Genomic DNA, 16,420 nt, shown 5'->3' with positions numbered 1-16,420 from the left:
TAACTACGATGGTAGATGAAAGAGGTGACATGTGTCCTCGTACCAAAGCGTCGATCTCAAGATCCCCTCCCAAAGTGATTTTGATGTAACAAATATTTCAAACTAATAATGTAGGATGTGTAAAATTCAACAAAGAACACAAAGGAAAATCATCAACAACATTGATGTTCAAATATGGAGGTTGTTTGAACAAAACTCGCATGATAGAAAAAGGAAAGAAAAGAAGACTGTTCAAGCAAAGTGTACCCGCAAAGAATATTTTTGAAGAGGAGACCATTTGAACAAGGATGTTGTTCAAACAATATGAAACAACAAAAAGTCTTTCATACAAGAATGGGTTTGAACAAGGGTGATGTTAAAACAAAGTAGAGCAACATAAAGACTTCCAAAAAAGAAGGTGTTTGAACAAGGTTGGTGCTTGAATAAAGCAAAGCAATAGAATTATTCTAAAAAGGCCAATGTTTAAAGAAAGACATTGTTCAAACATTGAGAATCTTTGGATAAAATAAAATGTTTGAACAATAGTAGTGTTTGAGCAAAGGGTTGTACATAGAAGATTTGGAGCTTAAAGGGTTGTTTCAATAAAGTTGAATGTTTGAATGATCCTCTCCACAAAAGCAATAATGCAAAGCATGAATGTTCAAATAACCAACTCTCATCAAACAAAGGCAACCCATAATATCGTAAGGGATGATTTCATTCGCGATTTAGCCTTTATATAGTGTAATTTATACAAGGATAAAATATGACTTTCAGAACCTAACGTCTCTATTTTAGAATGTTAAAGATTGATATTATAATAAAATTATATGGTTTAAATCATTAAGAAATGGAGTATATTATGGTGATCACAAATTGTTAAGATCATCCCAAGGCTTTCAAATCACATTTGGGTGTCAGTTTGGGTGAACAAGAACCCATTCTCTAAACCTTTCGAAATAAGCTAAATACACATATCTCATATTTTGAAATTAGTGATTCTACTTGGTATTTTTCTGACTAAGCATGTGTTGGTTTACTTTGAAATACATATACAAAAATGGAATTGTCGCTAGGTTCCATTGTTTTGCTCCCATGTTGAGTTTAACTCTTCATGATCTAAGTAAACTTTTATTTTTGAAATTTGAGTTTGTACTTGGTGATTTTCTTGTTGTATTTGTGCATATTACTTTGAGATCAATTCTAGATTTGCAGATATCATATTGTATCCAAAATTCTTGTAATTGTTACCACATTGAGTTGGTCTTTGCACACAAAAGTCTTCATATCGAAATCTTTGTATATTCAGGCATAATTGATTGTTGAGTACTTTATCAATTTTACTTTGAAATTAATCATTGTTCAACCAATTATATTCGAAGCTCGATTTCAATATTTCCCTTTATTTGAGATATATTACAAATATTGTTGCTTTCTTAAACCTATTGTAAGTTTTCCCACAAGAACATCTTATTTAGAAATACAATTATTTAGAAATTTGAGTTGAGCTACAATCATTTATTGGAAGGACACATAGCATTAATGTATGCTTACTTATAACTGTATTAGGAAATCAATGTATTCAAGATGCATTATGTTTGCACTTGCTTGTAAGCATGTAACCCTTACTGTGATCAATCAAGCTTTGTGAAGGTAAAGACTAACCATCAACTTAATCCCTCGAGGCGGCACTTATAGCTGTAGGCTAGAGAGCCTAGTTGCTGATGTGGCATGATGACATGGCATCAGGTAAGCGGTCAAAGTTGATGTGTACATATGTGGGTATTTTTTATATTAAGTTTTGAAATTGGTTATTTTTGGTAATATTTGTCAAAAAATGGGTAATTTAGTAAAATGGATAGGTTTTTTCTTCCAATTTCAGTTATGGAAAAGACTAGGGAGAACCAACCAAAATAGGGAATTTATTGGATCTTCCAAATAACCAGTTGTTGGCAATGTCACCTCCAATGATTCCTGCTCTTGCGAGTTCTGAGCTTCATATCTTCATCTCTTTTTCACTTCCCACAAATGCAGCAGTAGCAGTTAAGACTTGCGAAGAAGATGGAGAATGCCGTGCCGCTTTTGGAATCCAAATAAGAAAGAACTCAATCGGGGCATTCACATTCATAGTTTCATACTCAACAGATCCTTTCGTACAGCACGGCCTGCTTTGATTTTTGGACGGGACCATCAACTCCAACACAGTTCCAATACGACGCCGTCCCCACTGAGCATAGTCCACTCCTAACCATGAATGTCAAAGTGGCGCTTATTCTGCTTCGTCTGACTTGATCAACCTCGTTTTTTTTCACGTTCCGGATCAAAAGTCAAGGACTGCTACTCTGGTCTTCTGCGCGTGAAAGCATATGCTGTTGCCGATAACATGTTTGACACATTGTCAATGAGGAGTGATTTGGACTCGTTGGAACACTGTAGCCGTCCATGGTTAACCGACCGGGAAAAAAGCCGCTTGGGAGTGAAAATGAAGTGAGTACGACAAGGAAGACTATACTTGAGCTCACTGTAGAGATGGAGTCTTGTGAGTTCATGGACTAACATTTCACTTGAGGAGACGAAACTAGCAGACACTACTGGGCAGTTTCTGGGAAGGGCACACTCGAAGTAAGGGAAAAAGGGTGTGGAAAGTGAAAAAGAAGCAAAGAAAACAGCATCAGGTGACCATTGAGATTTCTTGCCGCTGTCCTTGGACTTGAGTTCTTGAGCTGAGATTGTTTAAACATCTGTTTTTGGGGAAATCTCTTTGCAAATCTGGCATGATTTGGTGGAATGAAAGCATCGGTGGATGAACAACCGGAGTGTTTGAGGGGACGAACAAAGTGTAAGTAACATTTGTGTGGATCAAACTGTTAGGTCACGAAAAGTGGGTGCCAAAGTTTCCAGAAATTTTCAAATTCTTAAAACCCGAAAATGGTGTTGGTTGTCGGAGACCATCCGGTCCAAAAAAGATACCGGGCCGGACCGGTTCAAATGTGTCGGACGCAAACTCGCGGGCTATGGAAACAACCATCCTCGTCAATTCATAACCGTCGCTTAATTTTCCGCTGAGTCAGTCGTACGTGTATTGAGTTCACCACTGCATAGAGGACCTGCACTACTTTACTAATCTGTGGACTTTCATAAATAGTCCACGTGAGTAAACATAAACCCCTGTAAAACAATTTTATTATTTTTAGAAAATTCTGCACCGTCCATGGCCGCACAAATGGCTCCATCCCTGAATCCTCCTACGGAGAATCTTCTTACCCAACTCTTGCCATGTCATCCGAACGTGGAAAACGAGACCGCGGGCGATCCTCACCAAATATAAACAAATGGAGATCAGACTCTTGGATTCAATTCAATCCCGGGAGAGCTCCAAAATTGGCGAATTATATCCTTTGGGGGATTTTATCAAGTATTACCACAATCCTCTTGGGTTATCAGATTAAGGATCAGTTTTTCATTGTTGTGATTATCATCGTCAATATCATTGCCACCACCTCAAGTAGCGGTTGGGGCTTGAGTTTGTCCGTAATCCGACTCGGACTCCTCTCTACCGCTATTTTCGAATCCTTATCCGTTCCGTTCCACAATTTGCCTGTCTTCTACTCGATTCTCTCTCTTCTGCTGCCATATCTAAAATTCTCATCTCCTTCCATCTCGCCTCCTCCTTTCGTCCTCTCCTACCCTGTTCTATCATCGTCTAGGGTTTCTTCTTTGCTTTCTGCCTTTCTTTTCCTTTCATTTTACTCCCTTGGAACCCTCGACTTGATTTAGTTCTTGCTGCTTATCCTTTTTCAATCGGTCGGGGGTTTCTGCTTTCTTTCATTTGTTTTGCTCTCGCTTGCTGGTTTCGTAATGGCGTTGGTGCTGGAGGCGTTGTTGGAGATCTTGCGGCGGCCGACGGTTGGGGCGGTGTTTATGGAGCTGGTCTTCTTTCTGGGTCCGCTTTGGATTGCGGTTTTGGTTGGGCTTGTGGTGGGTTGGCTTTGGAAGCCGAAATGGGCGACTTTGGGTGGGGAGAAAGCTGACGATTCTAAAGCCACCTCCAAATCGTGGTCGTCTTCGTGGTCTTCCTTGTTGGTTCCGGCGGACGGGTACGGGTTTGCTTTGCGGGGGTTGGGTTCCATTTCGAGCTTGAATTCATTGAAGATGCAGCTACCTAGTTGCGTAACTGGAATTACTGAGGAGAGGGAAACGTGCTCGGCTATTGCCACGGCGGGGTCTGATGCTCCTTCTCGGAGGTATGTTTAGTTTTGCTGCTTTCACATATTATTCGTTCTCATTTGACATTGAAATTCTGAAATTGAGGAACTGTTTTTTTTTTTTGTTTTGGTCATGGATTCTTTTTGTTTGATGGAATGCTGGGTTTGTGCTGGCACAGCTTGTCGAAGTTGGCAGAGACAGAAAGGAAGGCTGTGACGTTTGAGGATTTGGATTATTTGTGCAAGTTGGTTGAGGTGAAAGATGGAGGGCCAGCGTGGATACCTATGATGGACAGGTCGGCTGGAAATATGAGCTATAAAGCTTGGAGAAGGGATCAACCGGTAGGAGCTACAGCTCAATTGGGTTCCACCAGTTTAATTGTGTGGCATGGGAGAAGTTACTTTTCTTTGAATTTTATATGTTTTGTTGTTTAATCGAGGTTCTTTTGTCCTGAACTGTAGACTGGTCCACCACAATATCGTAGCAGTACTGTTTTTGAGGATGCAACTCCGGAATTAGTCCGGGATTTTTTCTGGGATGATGAATTTCGGTCCAAGTGGGATGACATGCTTATATATTCTTCGACTTTGGAGGAGTGCCCCACTACAGGAACTATGGTTGTTCAGTGGATTCGTAAGGTTAGTACTGGCCATGTAATAGCCCTCCTGAATAACTAACCTGGTTAGTCAGCCTCTCTGATCTTGCTTGTTGTTCTTGGCAGTTCCCATTCTTCTGCAGTGATAGAGAGTACATTATTGGCCGCAGGATTTGGGAGTCTGGGAGAACATATTACTGTGTCACTAAGGTACTACAGCTGTTTCCAGGTTTCTTTTGTGGTTCTTGGAATCAATCATATGTTTGATAACATTCACAACTGGTGAATTATACTACTGAAGTCTAATATATACTTGGATAAACAATGTGGAGGGGTCTGATTCACAAAATTCAATATGATGTCTTATTGAGACAAAGAAATGATGAAACAAAACAAATTATTCACAACTGGTGAATTATACTACTGAAGTCTAATATATACTTGGATAAACAATGTGGAGGGATCTGATTCACAAAATTCAATATGATGTCTTAGTGAGACAAAGAAATGACGAAACAAAACAAATTGAGCAAAGACTTCTTGATACCTTCTTACCGTCTCAAGTTATGGATCATTCACTTCTTTCTCACCATGAGTAGAATACTTTTGCATCCTCTTTTTCTTTTGACTATTTACCATTTTAGCTTATGGTTTGAGGTGTAGTGGCAGTTGATCTGAACAATATATGAAGACAAACACCTATTCATAAACAATATTTTTGGTCTCTTAATCCTGATTGAGAATAAGCTACCGTGTTGGCACCCACTGTTAAGAGTGGTCCCCTTTCTTCTGGGTGGGATCACAGGAGAAGGCTATGACTAGGTTATTTTAACTGAAAAACTGACTTTGAGTCACTTGTTTTTTTGGAGCATTTTTGTATCAGATCCTACCTGTTTGTTTCTACTGCTTGTTTTAAGGCTATAACTTTTATCAGAATTTGTATGTCATTTCATCTATTATATCTTCTCTTATAAGCTAGAAGTTTTTGGGGGGCCAATATGTTCTGTGGTGTGGCTTGGTCTCTAATGTTATAAGCAGTTTTAATCTCTGTAATTTATTAGATTCGAGGTCTTACTACTTGCATTTTCCATGCGTAACATAATTTAACTTTTTGTTAATCATCACTTAATTCTTTGAGGTAGTTCAGGCTATTAGGGAGCATCTTACCTGAGTGTAAATGTATAGATTTAAGAGTTCTCTTTGTATGGCTCTGGATATGATGAATATACAGTTTCCTAAATGTATTGCTTATGGACCAGTAATAGTGATGTGGTCTGCGGTAATTGTAAGGCTCATATTAGATGTTTTACTGCTTGCCCTCTTATGTATATTAAGTAATTTAACTTAGCGAAATATTATAGATGCTAAATGAATTCCTTATTAGCAATTATTTTTTTTAGGACTTAATCTATGATCATCACCTTTTTAATTTTCTTTTAAAAGTTTAAGCTTTTTGTGCTTCCTAGGTTCGATGCCTCAGCTGTTGTTTGAGACCTTTTCTAGAGTTTTGAAAAGATAGTTTAAAGTTAATTCATGACTTCCAAGAAATAGACAAGTGAGATGGAAAATTCAAGACAAACTTGAGATGCAGATGCATGAATGAATTTACAGAAGCGCGTGCTCTTTCAAATTGTATCTCATTTGCTGTGTGAGACAGGGATGAGATATTCATTCTCTGAATGGATTTGTAGAGCTGCTTTTATTTTTTATTTTTTATTGAATCTCTTTTTTTGTTTAAATTTTACGTATGGAACTGAGTTTTAGGAGCTGACTAAAAACCATATAAGACCTGGTACATCTGATTGGGTTGATATTCTCTCTTCTAACTTATCTGTACAATTGTGATTCCCTTCTATTTCCTTACAGAATTTTTTTCTCTTCTGTCTTCTGTCAGTCTAGCATCTTTGAGCTAATTTGTGCCTTATGTATCAATTATGGTTGAGTCAGATGCCCCATCTGACATTCTTATTTCGCATGGTAGATTTTCATGACATTCTCATGCAAAATGCCTGGCTTGAATTTGTTGAGAAAGAATCGCTGTATCTGGTCTATAGTTACTGAAGTCGTTAACAAATTTCTTTGCTTGCTTTAGGGCATACCGTGCACATCAGTTCCACGGCGTAACAAGCCTAGACGTGTTGACCTGTATAATTCGAGTTGGTGCATAAGAGCAGGTAATACCTAGTCTGTACCTTCATGTTGGATTTTTTATTTTGTCTTCCTAATCCCTCTCAGCCTGTTTCTCTCCTAAGAGTATGAAGAAGGAACATATCTATTTCCCCAAAATGCCAAAAACTTTTTGCTGACATTTTTTTATTGTCGAAAATTGAACACCCTATCATTTTTTGTATGAAAGTAGGGAAACGTAGTTAAGTTTGATCTTGTGTGTGTGAAACAGTGGAATCAAAGAGAGGGGACGGCCAATTGACTGCATGTGAAGTGCTTCTCTTCCATCATGAAGATATGGGCATTCCGTGGGAAATAGCGAAGTTGGGTGTTAGGCAGGGAATGTGGGGTTGCGTGAAGAAGATAGAGCCTGGTCTACGTGCCTACCAGATGGCGAGGGGATCTGGAGTTCAACTATCTCGGACTGCTTTCATGGCTCAAATTAACTCTAAGATCAATCCTGATTTTCTTAGATCCTTGGGAACCACTAGTGATGATAACCCAGAGACTACTGAAGCGTCCAAGTCACCAGAGAAGCAATTGGGCAGGCATATACCCAAGATTCTTGTGATTGGTGGAGCTGTTGCTCTTGCTTGTACTCTCGATCGTGGGCTGTTGACAAAGGCGGTGATATTTGGAGTGGCCAGAAGATTTGGAAAACTAGGGAGAAGATTGTGAGTCGTCGGAAGAGCCAGCCAGCCATTGGGTTTTCTTGTTTCCCCAATTTTCCCTCGAGACGAGAGGCGAGGATCCAGCTCTTTATGCAATTGTATATGAGGTGCGGCTTAGTGAGAATAGAAAGATGTAAGTGATAAAGAGCACGGGCTCACCGCGGTGTCCTCCTCCGCTGTAGTTGCCAGAGTGAACCTTTAATAATTATTCTGATATTCTTCTCATTTTCCCAAGGCCAAGTAGTTTTTATTCAGAAAATTCTTAGAAATTTATCTACTTAAATATCAGAATAATCTAGTAAGGAAATGTTTCTTCTCGTTTGTTATCAGAGCAGAGCTAGACGATCCTCTCCCATGAGTCTTTGTCATATCTTTCTGGCTCTCTTCTTTCCGTTGTGACGAGGCTCTGATTGGTAGTTTTCAGCAAGTTGCCGGAGCCACTCGATGATGTTGCCACCGGATACACCGTCACCAACGACCATACAACTCACGTATCTGTTGTCTACGGATTTGTGGACAGTAGATACAGCTCCTTCTGCTGCTGGAGTTCAAATAGCCTCTTATACTTCAACCCCAGTGGTGGCGGCAAAATTCGATCGAAACCCGACGACGGCACCCTCGGGTCGTGTTGGAGGAGCACCTTCTCCGGTCAAAACAGAGTCGGCTGCGGATTTGCTGTTGACGTGTGCCACCTCCTCCCACCCCTTGTGTTTGACCATTTTAGCATCGACAGCTCTACCTCCTGGAACTTATTCTGCCTCTGTTCGTTCTGGAGCTCGTCTAAATCGCAACACTGCATCCTCTTCTGAATCGCCGACCCAACTCTGGAGCAGACTCAGAAAGCCGTCGCCAACCTAGAATCCCTTCCCAGCTCGATTTACGAAGTCCATCTTCCAACTCGTAAAAAACAAAATATTCTTTCCTTTGTCATCCGAATCTGTGTGCGCTGATGGTCTACCTAACCTGGATGCAGTTAGTGGTGTCACGCACAAATACTCACTATTCCACATTGTCCGGTCTTTTGTTACATTATCCATACTTATCACCACAGCCTCCTTCTAGCTACTCCTCAATGCCAACTACGGTCATATTTTGCAACCGTTACATTTTCTACTTACTTGCTCTTGGATAGTGGCACATACACATATTTTTTTCTTAAATAATATTCTTAGTATTCTTACTATGCAAAAGAATTTTATTTCTATTTCTCAGTTTTGTCAATCTAATCATACTTTTATTGAATTTTTACCTATTTCTTTTATTGTGAAGGATTTTCACATGGGGGCAACATTTTTGTAATGTCAAACTAAGAATGGTGTGTATGAATGGTCATTGTCCTTAGCCCAGTCTTCACCGTTAGTAGCTTTTTCTGGTGTCAAGACTACTTTGTTTGCATGACATCATCGCTTAGGTTATCTCTCATCTCCAATTGTAAGACACATTGCCTCTATCAGTTAAATTTATGGCATCCTCTAAATTTTACTTTCAATTAAAATTCCTGTTAATGCAATAAGAATCATAAATTACCACTCACACTCCTCTCAGTCTCTTCTTCCCGTCTTGACATTATTTTCTCATATGTATGGATTCTCCTATATATTCTATTGATGATTTCAAATATTATGTAAATTTTGTTGATCACTTTATAAAGTATATCTGGTTTTATCCTCTCAAACAAAAATCACATGTGTTTGATACATTTTTTCGATTCATATCTCTTATTGAAAGTTTCTTTGGTAAACGAATTAAAATACTCTACTCTAATAATGGAGGGGAATATAAAGCAATGTCCCCATTTATGGATACCAATGGCATTTCTCAACTCACATATCCTCCACATACACCTGAACGCAAAAGGTATTCTAAACAACGTCATCGTCATATTGTCAAAACAAGTATATCTATTCTTTCTTATGCTTCTATACCTCTATCTTACTAGTCATATGATTTATCCACTGCTGTCTATCTCATCAACCGTCTACTTACTCCCGCACTTAATCTTCTTTCACCATATACCAAACTATTTGGCACTCCTCCTAACTACTCTAAACTCTGAAGTTTTGGTTGTCTCTGTTATCTATGGCTTAGGCCATACTCTTCCTACAAATTCACTCCACGTTCCTCTCCTTGAATCTTTCTTGGGTATTCAACTACTCAAAGTACCTATTTATATCTTGAACCGACTCCCTCCTGTCTTATACGTTACACCATGTTAAATTCGTTGAGTCTATTTTCCCCTTTACTACACTTCAATCTCACCTTGATCGTCCTTCATCTGACACACTCTCCCATTGGTTTTCCCATGTGTCCTTCAACCACTACTTCGATCCATGCACCCTCTACAAGGTCCATTCAAGACCTCACACCTAACCCCACCAACACCAAACACCACTCAACCTCCTTCCTCATCAGTCGACCCACACCGATCATCCCTACCTACTACCTCCCCTCCATATGTTATTGTCACCAGATCCAAGAACAACATTCTCAAGCCCATTCAAAAATAAAACCTCACAATCCAGCTTCCTACATCTGTGGACCGTGAACCAAAAACCATGACTCAAACTCTCACCGATCCCAATTGGCGTTGGGCTATGTCTGATGAGTATGATTCTCTTGTTCGAAATGGGACATGGGAACTTGTTCCATTGGATACCTCGCAAAATCTGGTTGGTTGCAAATAGATTTTTGTACTAAATATCTCTAATGGCTCTATTGACAGATACAAGGCTCGCTTAGTTACCAATGGGTTTCATCAGTGTCCTGGGATTGATTATCATGACACCTTTAGCCCCATTATCAAGCCCACCACTATTCGTATTGTTATTAGTTTTGCTGTGAGTTGTGGCTAGTCACTTCAGCAACTTTATGTCAATAATGCCTTTCTCCAAGGTACCCTGTCTGAGGATGTTTTTATGACACAACCTTTGGGCTTCATTGATTGTGATCGTTTCCACCATGTCTGCAAATTTTGCAAGACTATTTACGGTCTCAAACAAGCTCCACGTGCTTAGTATCATGAATTGTGCCAGTTTCTTATCACCTCTAGCTTCACTAACTCCCATGCATACTCCTATCTATTTATCTCTCACACAGGCACTGTTGTGTTATATATTTTGGTCTATGTGGATGACATCATATTATTGGAGACAATGATCAAACTATTGCAACGTTCATCCACCTTTTTGCTCAACTATTTTAACTCAAGGATCTTGGCTACTTGACTTACTTTCTCGGCATAGAAGTTGTTCCTCATTCTCAAGGCTTACTTTTGTCTCAACACCGGTATATTTCTGATCTACTTGCTCGCACACGCATGACAAATGCAAAGCCTGTACCTACACCTTTTGCACAACATTTACACTAACACTTCATTCTAGCACGATACTCTTTGATCCTTTTGAATATTGGACTATTGTTTGTAGTCTCTAGTACTTATCTCTTATGTGCCTTGACATTTCCAATGTGGTAAATAATTTGTCTCGGCTTATGCATTGCCCTACTACTGATCACTGGGATGTTGTCAAGCGATTATTGCGCTATCTTTGTAGAACTCTGGATTATGGTATTGTCCTCCATCGACAATCTTCTTTATTTTTATATGCGTTCTCTGATGTTGATTGGATAGGAAACAATGATGATTTCACTTTTATAGGTGCATGTCTTGTTTACCTTGGTCCTAATCCTATCTCTTGGAGTTCTAAGAAGCAATGGATTGTGGCTCGCTCCTGAATTGAGGCCGAATATCGCTCTGTTGCAACCACAACATCTGAGTTGCATTGGATCTGCTCTCTTCTTACTAAACTTGGTGTGTTTCTTTCACAACAACCAGTGCTTTATTGTGACAATATCAATGCTATATTTGTTCTCCAATCCAATATTTCACTCTCACATGAAATATGTTGCTTTGGATAACCACTTCATTCGCGAACAAGTTCAGAGTGGCGCTATTCAGGTTATCCATGTATCCTCTACTGATCAATTGGCTGATGTTGTCACAAAACCCCTAACACATTTCATGCACTTGAATAAGATTGGACTCCTCTCGGAGCTCCATCGTGCATGGGCATGATAGAGACAATGGATAATACTTATCGGTAATCTCAAATCCTTATCTTGTATGATAGATATGTAATCTTAGTGATAACGTTTATCATGTAAAATCTTATCTCTTTGTAACATATAAATACCTGAATTGATGAATGTAAATCATCATGAAATATTTCTTCTGATTTGTCAATAGATAGCATCATTCGAGAAGATGGACCACCTGGGCATATATGAGAGATTGAACAGAACCACTCTTTACATTGATTTAATAGTGGAATTTATATACAATTTACAACAGAAATCTTGTAATTCGAAGAGATAAATACAATCAACATAGATATCCTAAAATGAAGGGATAAATACAATTTGAAACAAAAATCTTATCTCCTAAACTGAAAGGGAAGATAAAATAATTTCTTTATACCCCTTCAAGATAGGCTACGGTTAGAGAGGTCAATTTTGTTTACGTAACAACTGAAACTGGGAACGTGGCAATGACTTTGTCAGGAGATCAACTAGTTGGTCAGCAGAAGCAATGCAAGTAACAGAAGTAGACTAGATTGAACCTGATCAAGTGATAATCAACTGCTACATGCTTCATTCTGGAGTGAAACACAGGATTGGAGCTTAACTAAGGGGCACCAATTGTATCACAATAGACTACAGGAGAAGACTGCAAAGTTACACCAAGTTCAGTAAGTAGAGAGCACACTCATCGATGGAGTTGAGGAAGACATCTTATGACTTTTTTATTACAAAAACATGCATGACATGAAAACTCTTTTGGTATAGGAATAAAAAAATTTAAATGATAACTACAAAGAATGTGTGTTAAAATAGGAAGAGTAAGATGACCTGCCAATTGAATGATATGGTTTTGACTCGAGAGAAGTAAAGAATTAGAGAAGAGATATATTAGAGCTAAGTGCTAGATTGGATGCCACAAATCTTACAAAACTATAGTTACAAAACTATAGTTGGTTGGCTAGATTGTTACGAGTTGAAATGATGAACATCGCTTAGCCAGTGCTTTTGGATGCGATAAATCTTACAAAACTATAGTTGGTTGGCTAGATTGTTACGAGTTAAAATGATGGACATTGCTTAGCCAATGCTCTTGAATGCCACAAATCTTACAAAACTCTAGATATGGACGAGATCGAGGACGTCTGGTGTAACTTGAAGCACCTAAGTTGGCAGCTAGGGTTGTTAAACGACACGTGCGATTCACTTATTATGCACACGCACTTCGTCTTCAACCTCGCACACGCATCGTCTTCAACCTTGCACCGATAGAGTTTGGAGTGGAGGCACACAAATCAGAAGAAGGCAAATATAAAGGATTAATCGATCTACTCTGATACCTTATTGATATTTATATACAATTTACAATATAAATCTTCTAATAAGAAGGAATAAATAGGATAAATACAATTTGAAACAGAAATTTTTATCTCCTCACCCGACAGGAAGACAAGATAATTTATTTGGCGTAATACCCTCCCTTTCTAGGTTGCTCTGCCTAAACAAGCGAGCCTCATTATGGCTTTGCTATGAAACGGAACATTAACGTTTGCTGCTCGCATGAAATCAATACCTGAATTGCAGTTCGGCAGAGACAACATGGATCATAAACAAAATCAATTCCATGGAATCGCCTCGCGTCATGCATCGAAGAAGCACAAGCACTTAATCGTAAACAGCTCCTTTAGAGCCAATTTTAACAACTTCTACAACCGATTCTCATTACAGAATGAAAAGAAAAAAAAATTAAGAATATTTAGCACCTCTGGGACAAATAGAAGTAAGCATCAACTGTTAACAAAAAACAGGGGAATACAACAGGAATGAATATAGATGGAGGAAAAATATTTAGAGAGAAGAAAAGGGAAGAAAAAGAAAGAACCAAAAACTAGGTGAAGTAGCCTACTCCCCAAACTGATATAAATTACCAAACCTAGTTGGGCGCCGCGTTCTACACCTGGGCAGTACCTTCTGTAAACCCAGGATCCTCACATCGATACCTCCCATCTGGTCCAATTCCAAAGCCCTTGGGATCAGCAAAAACATTCTCAAGCAGCTGGCTCCGTGCTGGATGAGGGCTTGCATCAGCGAACTCTACTGCTTCTTCAATAATCTCGTCAATCTTCTTCTCAATACCCTTTAATTCAGATTCTTTGGCTAGATTGTTCTCAGTGAGATACTTCTTCAAGGCCACAATGGGATCCCTCTTAGCATAACGAGCCTTCTCAGCTGCCGAAACAGAACCGAAGTGTGAGTAGAGGACATCAACCATACTGTATAAAGCTAAATGACCACAGAGAGCAATCCCTACCAACAAGATCATTCTTGCTAGGAAGACTCATGTATCATCAAATTATCAGCATTCTAACACGCTAAGATCATAACCTCAAGAAGCTCAGAGGAGTCTTATCTAAATAAATTCAACAAAAAAGAAGATATTAATGAAGCTTTGTACTCTAATTGAGTAAGAAAACACAATATAAGAAATAAAACTGAAAGAGTCAGAACAATGAAGAGTAAATAGTTGAAGGGCGGAGCAACCAATAAGTGCCTTACAGACGTAAGACAGTAGCCCTTTCTTTTCCTTTAAATTCTTTTTGAAAAAAATGGAACAATAGAAGAACCAAAACAACAATTTCGTGGAGGCTTTATCGGTTTAAAGGATAGAAAACCAATGACAATTGATGTCATATAAGCTTTTCCTTTTTGTAGGCATGCTGGAGGCTTAATACCTACACAACTGCATACAAGCATTGCTACATCAAAAACCCCATTACTGAAAAGCAAAGGGGTGCTTGCTGCCAACCATGAAGTGCGAACTAACAATCAATCAACAACTAAAAATGCAGGAATTGCTTGGTTACAGTCTCAATTCTGCATCCGACAATAACCTCACGGAGCCAGATTTGAAACAAACATGCATTTGAGGTAGCAAAGAGTAGATGGTGAAACACATAAAAACATTAACCAGTGACTAATGATGCATCTTCAAATCATATTTGGGTTTTGTTTTACCACTGTATCAAATTTCAAAAACTCAATTCCAAGAACATGTTTCAAACGCGTAGAAGGCAGGAATGCAATTGTTCAAGTACTCGCTGCAAGCAAGAAGAGTGTCGATTTGAAACAATAATAGAAGAAACAGACATGCATTCCACTGGCAACTAGTAATCAATATAACACACAAAAAATGAAAAAAGGAAAGCAGAAGAAAAAGAAACCATCAACATGGTTCCAAACACTCACCAGGGTCACGAAGCTCATCAGGATCAGCTAATGAGTGTCCTCTGAATCTGTAAGTCTCACATTCCACCAAAGTTGGTCCCTCCCCTCTTCTTGCTCTCTCAATAGCCTCCTTGGCCACCTCCCTGACCTTTAATACATCCATTCCATCAACATGCACTCCAGGCATATCAAAAGCAGGGCCTTTCTTCCAAATCTGCGGATCAGAAGTCGCCCTCAGGTGCGACATCCCAATTGCCCACAAATTGTTCTCCACAACAAAGACAATAGGCAACTTCCACAGAGCCGCCATGTTCAGACACTCAAAGAATTGACCATTGTTGCAGGTCCCGTCTCCAAAGAAGGCCAAAGTCACGTCATCACAAGCCTCTTTGAGAACCTCCCGCCGGTACTTAGAAGTAAATGCGGCGCCAGTTGCCACGGGAATGCCTTCTCCGATGAATCCAAAGCCCCCGAGGAGATTGTGCTCTTTGTCGAACATGTGCATGGAGCCACCCTGGCCCCGGCAGCATCCGGTGGTCTTCCCAAAGAGCTCGCTCATCACTGCGCGCGCTGAGACGCCCTTGCTGAGCGCATGCACGTGATCTCTGTAAGTACTCACGACGGAGTCTTCTTTCTTCAGCAGCTTAATGAATCCGGTGGAGACGGCCTCCTGCCCGTTGTAAAGATGCACAAATCCGAACATTTTCCCTCTGTAATACATTTGGGCGCACATGTCTTCAAAAGAACGACCCAAAACCATGTCCTCATAGAGCACCAATCCTTCTTCCCTCGTAACGAGCTGCAAAGAAAATAAGAAATTCGAAACAACAGCGAAAAGTTAACAAGCTGGATTCCATTAATTACCAACCAAGATCAGATTTCTCCAATTAAAATCAACGCCAGAGAGACTCCCACTTACAAGATTAGATTTAGCCTTCTTTTGCTTGACGACCTCCGAGACGGCGACAACGGAGCATCCACGGGAGGAAGTGGAAGAGGAAGAGGAAGAGGAAGTTAGGGCTCCAAAGGGGGAAGATCTCTGGAGGCGGGAGGTGGAACCGAGAAAGGGGAAGGCAGACTTGAGGGGGTCGGGAGAGTTTTCGGATGCAGATCGGGAGGCAAAAGGCGGAGGGTGTAGGATTTTGACGGAGGAAAAGGCAGACATTATTGGAAAGGGAACCGGGAGAAAAACGGAGGGGAGGCAGGAGAGGGGAATGGTTGCGAAAGGAGAGTAGAAGAGAGTATAAAGCAAGGGAGGGGCGGAGAAACTTAGGGAAGAGAGTGTGGAAGGAACCGCCCGGGAGGAGTTGGCAGCTTTGATGGGAGGAGGAGGCCACCCAACTCTTTGATCTACGACTCAAACCGATCTCAAAAACACGAGAATTAATATTTTTCAAAATGCCTGACAGACGTGGGACCCATTAGGTGACTCAAATGGGCCCTATCTGAATCCGCCCTTATCCGCTTAATGGGCCGACTCGGAGCTTGCTTTCGTGGGTCTCTA

The 16,420-nt window shown here is 39.9% G+C and overlaps 2 protein-coding genes across 2 annotated transcripts; one reads left to right on the top strand and one right to left on the bottom strand.

Annotated features, from left to right (window-relative positions):
* The first annotated feature begins 3,309 nt into the window (after window positions 1-3,309).
* On the top strand, window positions 3,310-7,842 carry LOC137934203 (uncharacterized). Its single transcript, XM_068778476.1, has 6 exons — window positions 3,310-4,223; window positions 4,364-4,526; window positions 4,647-4,823; window positions 4,907-4,990; window positions 6,873-6,954; window positions 7,179-7,842. The coding sequence occupies exons 1-6, from the start codon at window positions 3,838-3,840 to the stop codon at window positions 7,622-7,624; spliced, it is 1,338 nt and encodes a 445-aa protein (XP_068634577.1). The 5' UTR covers window positions 3,310-3,837; the 3' UTR covers window positions 7,625-7,842.
* Window positions 7,843-13,356: 5,514 nt separating this feature from the next.
* Window positions 13,357-16,254, bottom strand: LOC137934498 (pyruvate dehydrogenase E1 component subunit alpha-3, chloroplastic-like). The gene is made up of 3 exons (XM_068778878.1): window positions 15,836-16,254; window positions 14,938-15,715; window positions 13,357-13,920 (listed from the first exon to the last, which is right to left on the bottom strand). The coding sequence occupies exons 1-3, from the start codon at window positions 16,079-16,081 to the stop codon at window positions 13,643-13,645; spliced, it is 1,302 nt and encodes a 433-aa protein (XP_068634979.1). The 5' UTR covers window positions 16,082-16,254; the 3' UTR covers window positions 13,357-13,642.
* Between the last annotated feature and the right edge of the window lie 166 nt (window positions 16,255-16,420).

This window comes from Aristolochia californica, unplaced genomic scaffold, assembly GCF_029961685.1.
Source record: "Aristolochia californica isolate CCGP_79_NKW_82.1479 unplaced genomic scaffold, dmAriCali1.0.hap1 SCAF_6, whole genome shotgun sequence".
Lineage (NCBI taxonomy): Eukaryota > Viridiplantae > Streptophyta > Magnoliopsida > Piperales > Aristolochiaceae > Aristolochia > Aristolochia californica.
This window is presented reverse-complemented; position numbering and strand designations above follow the sequence as displayed.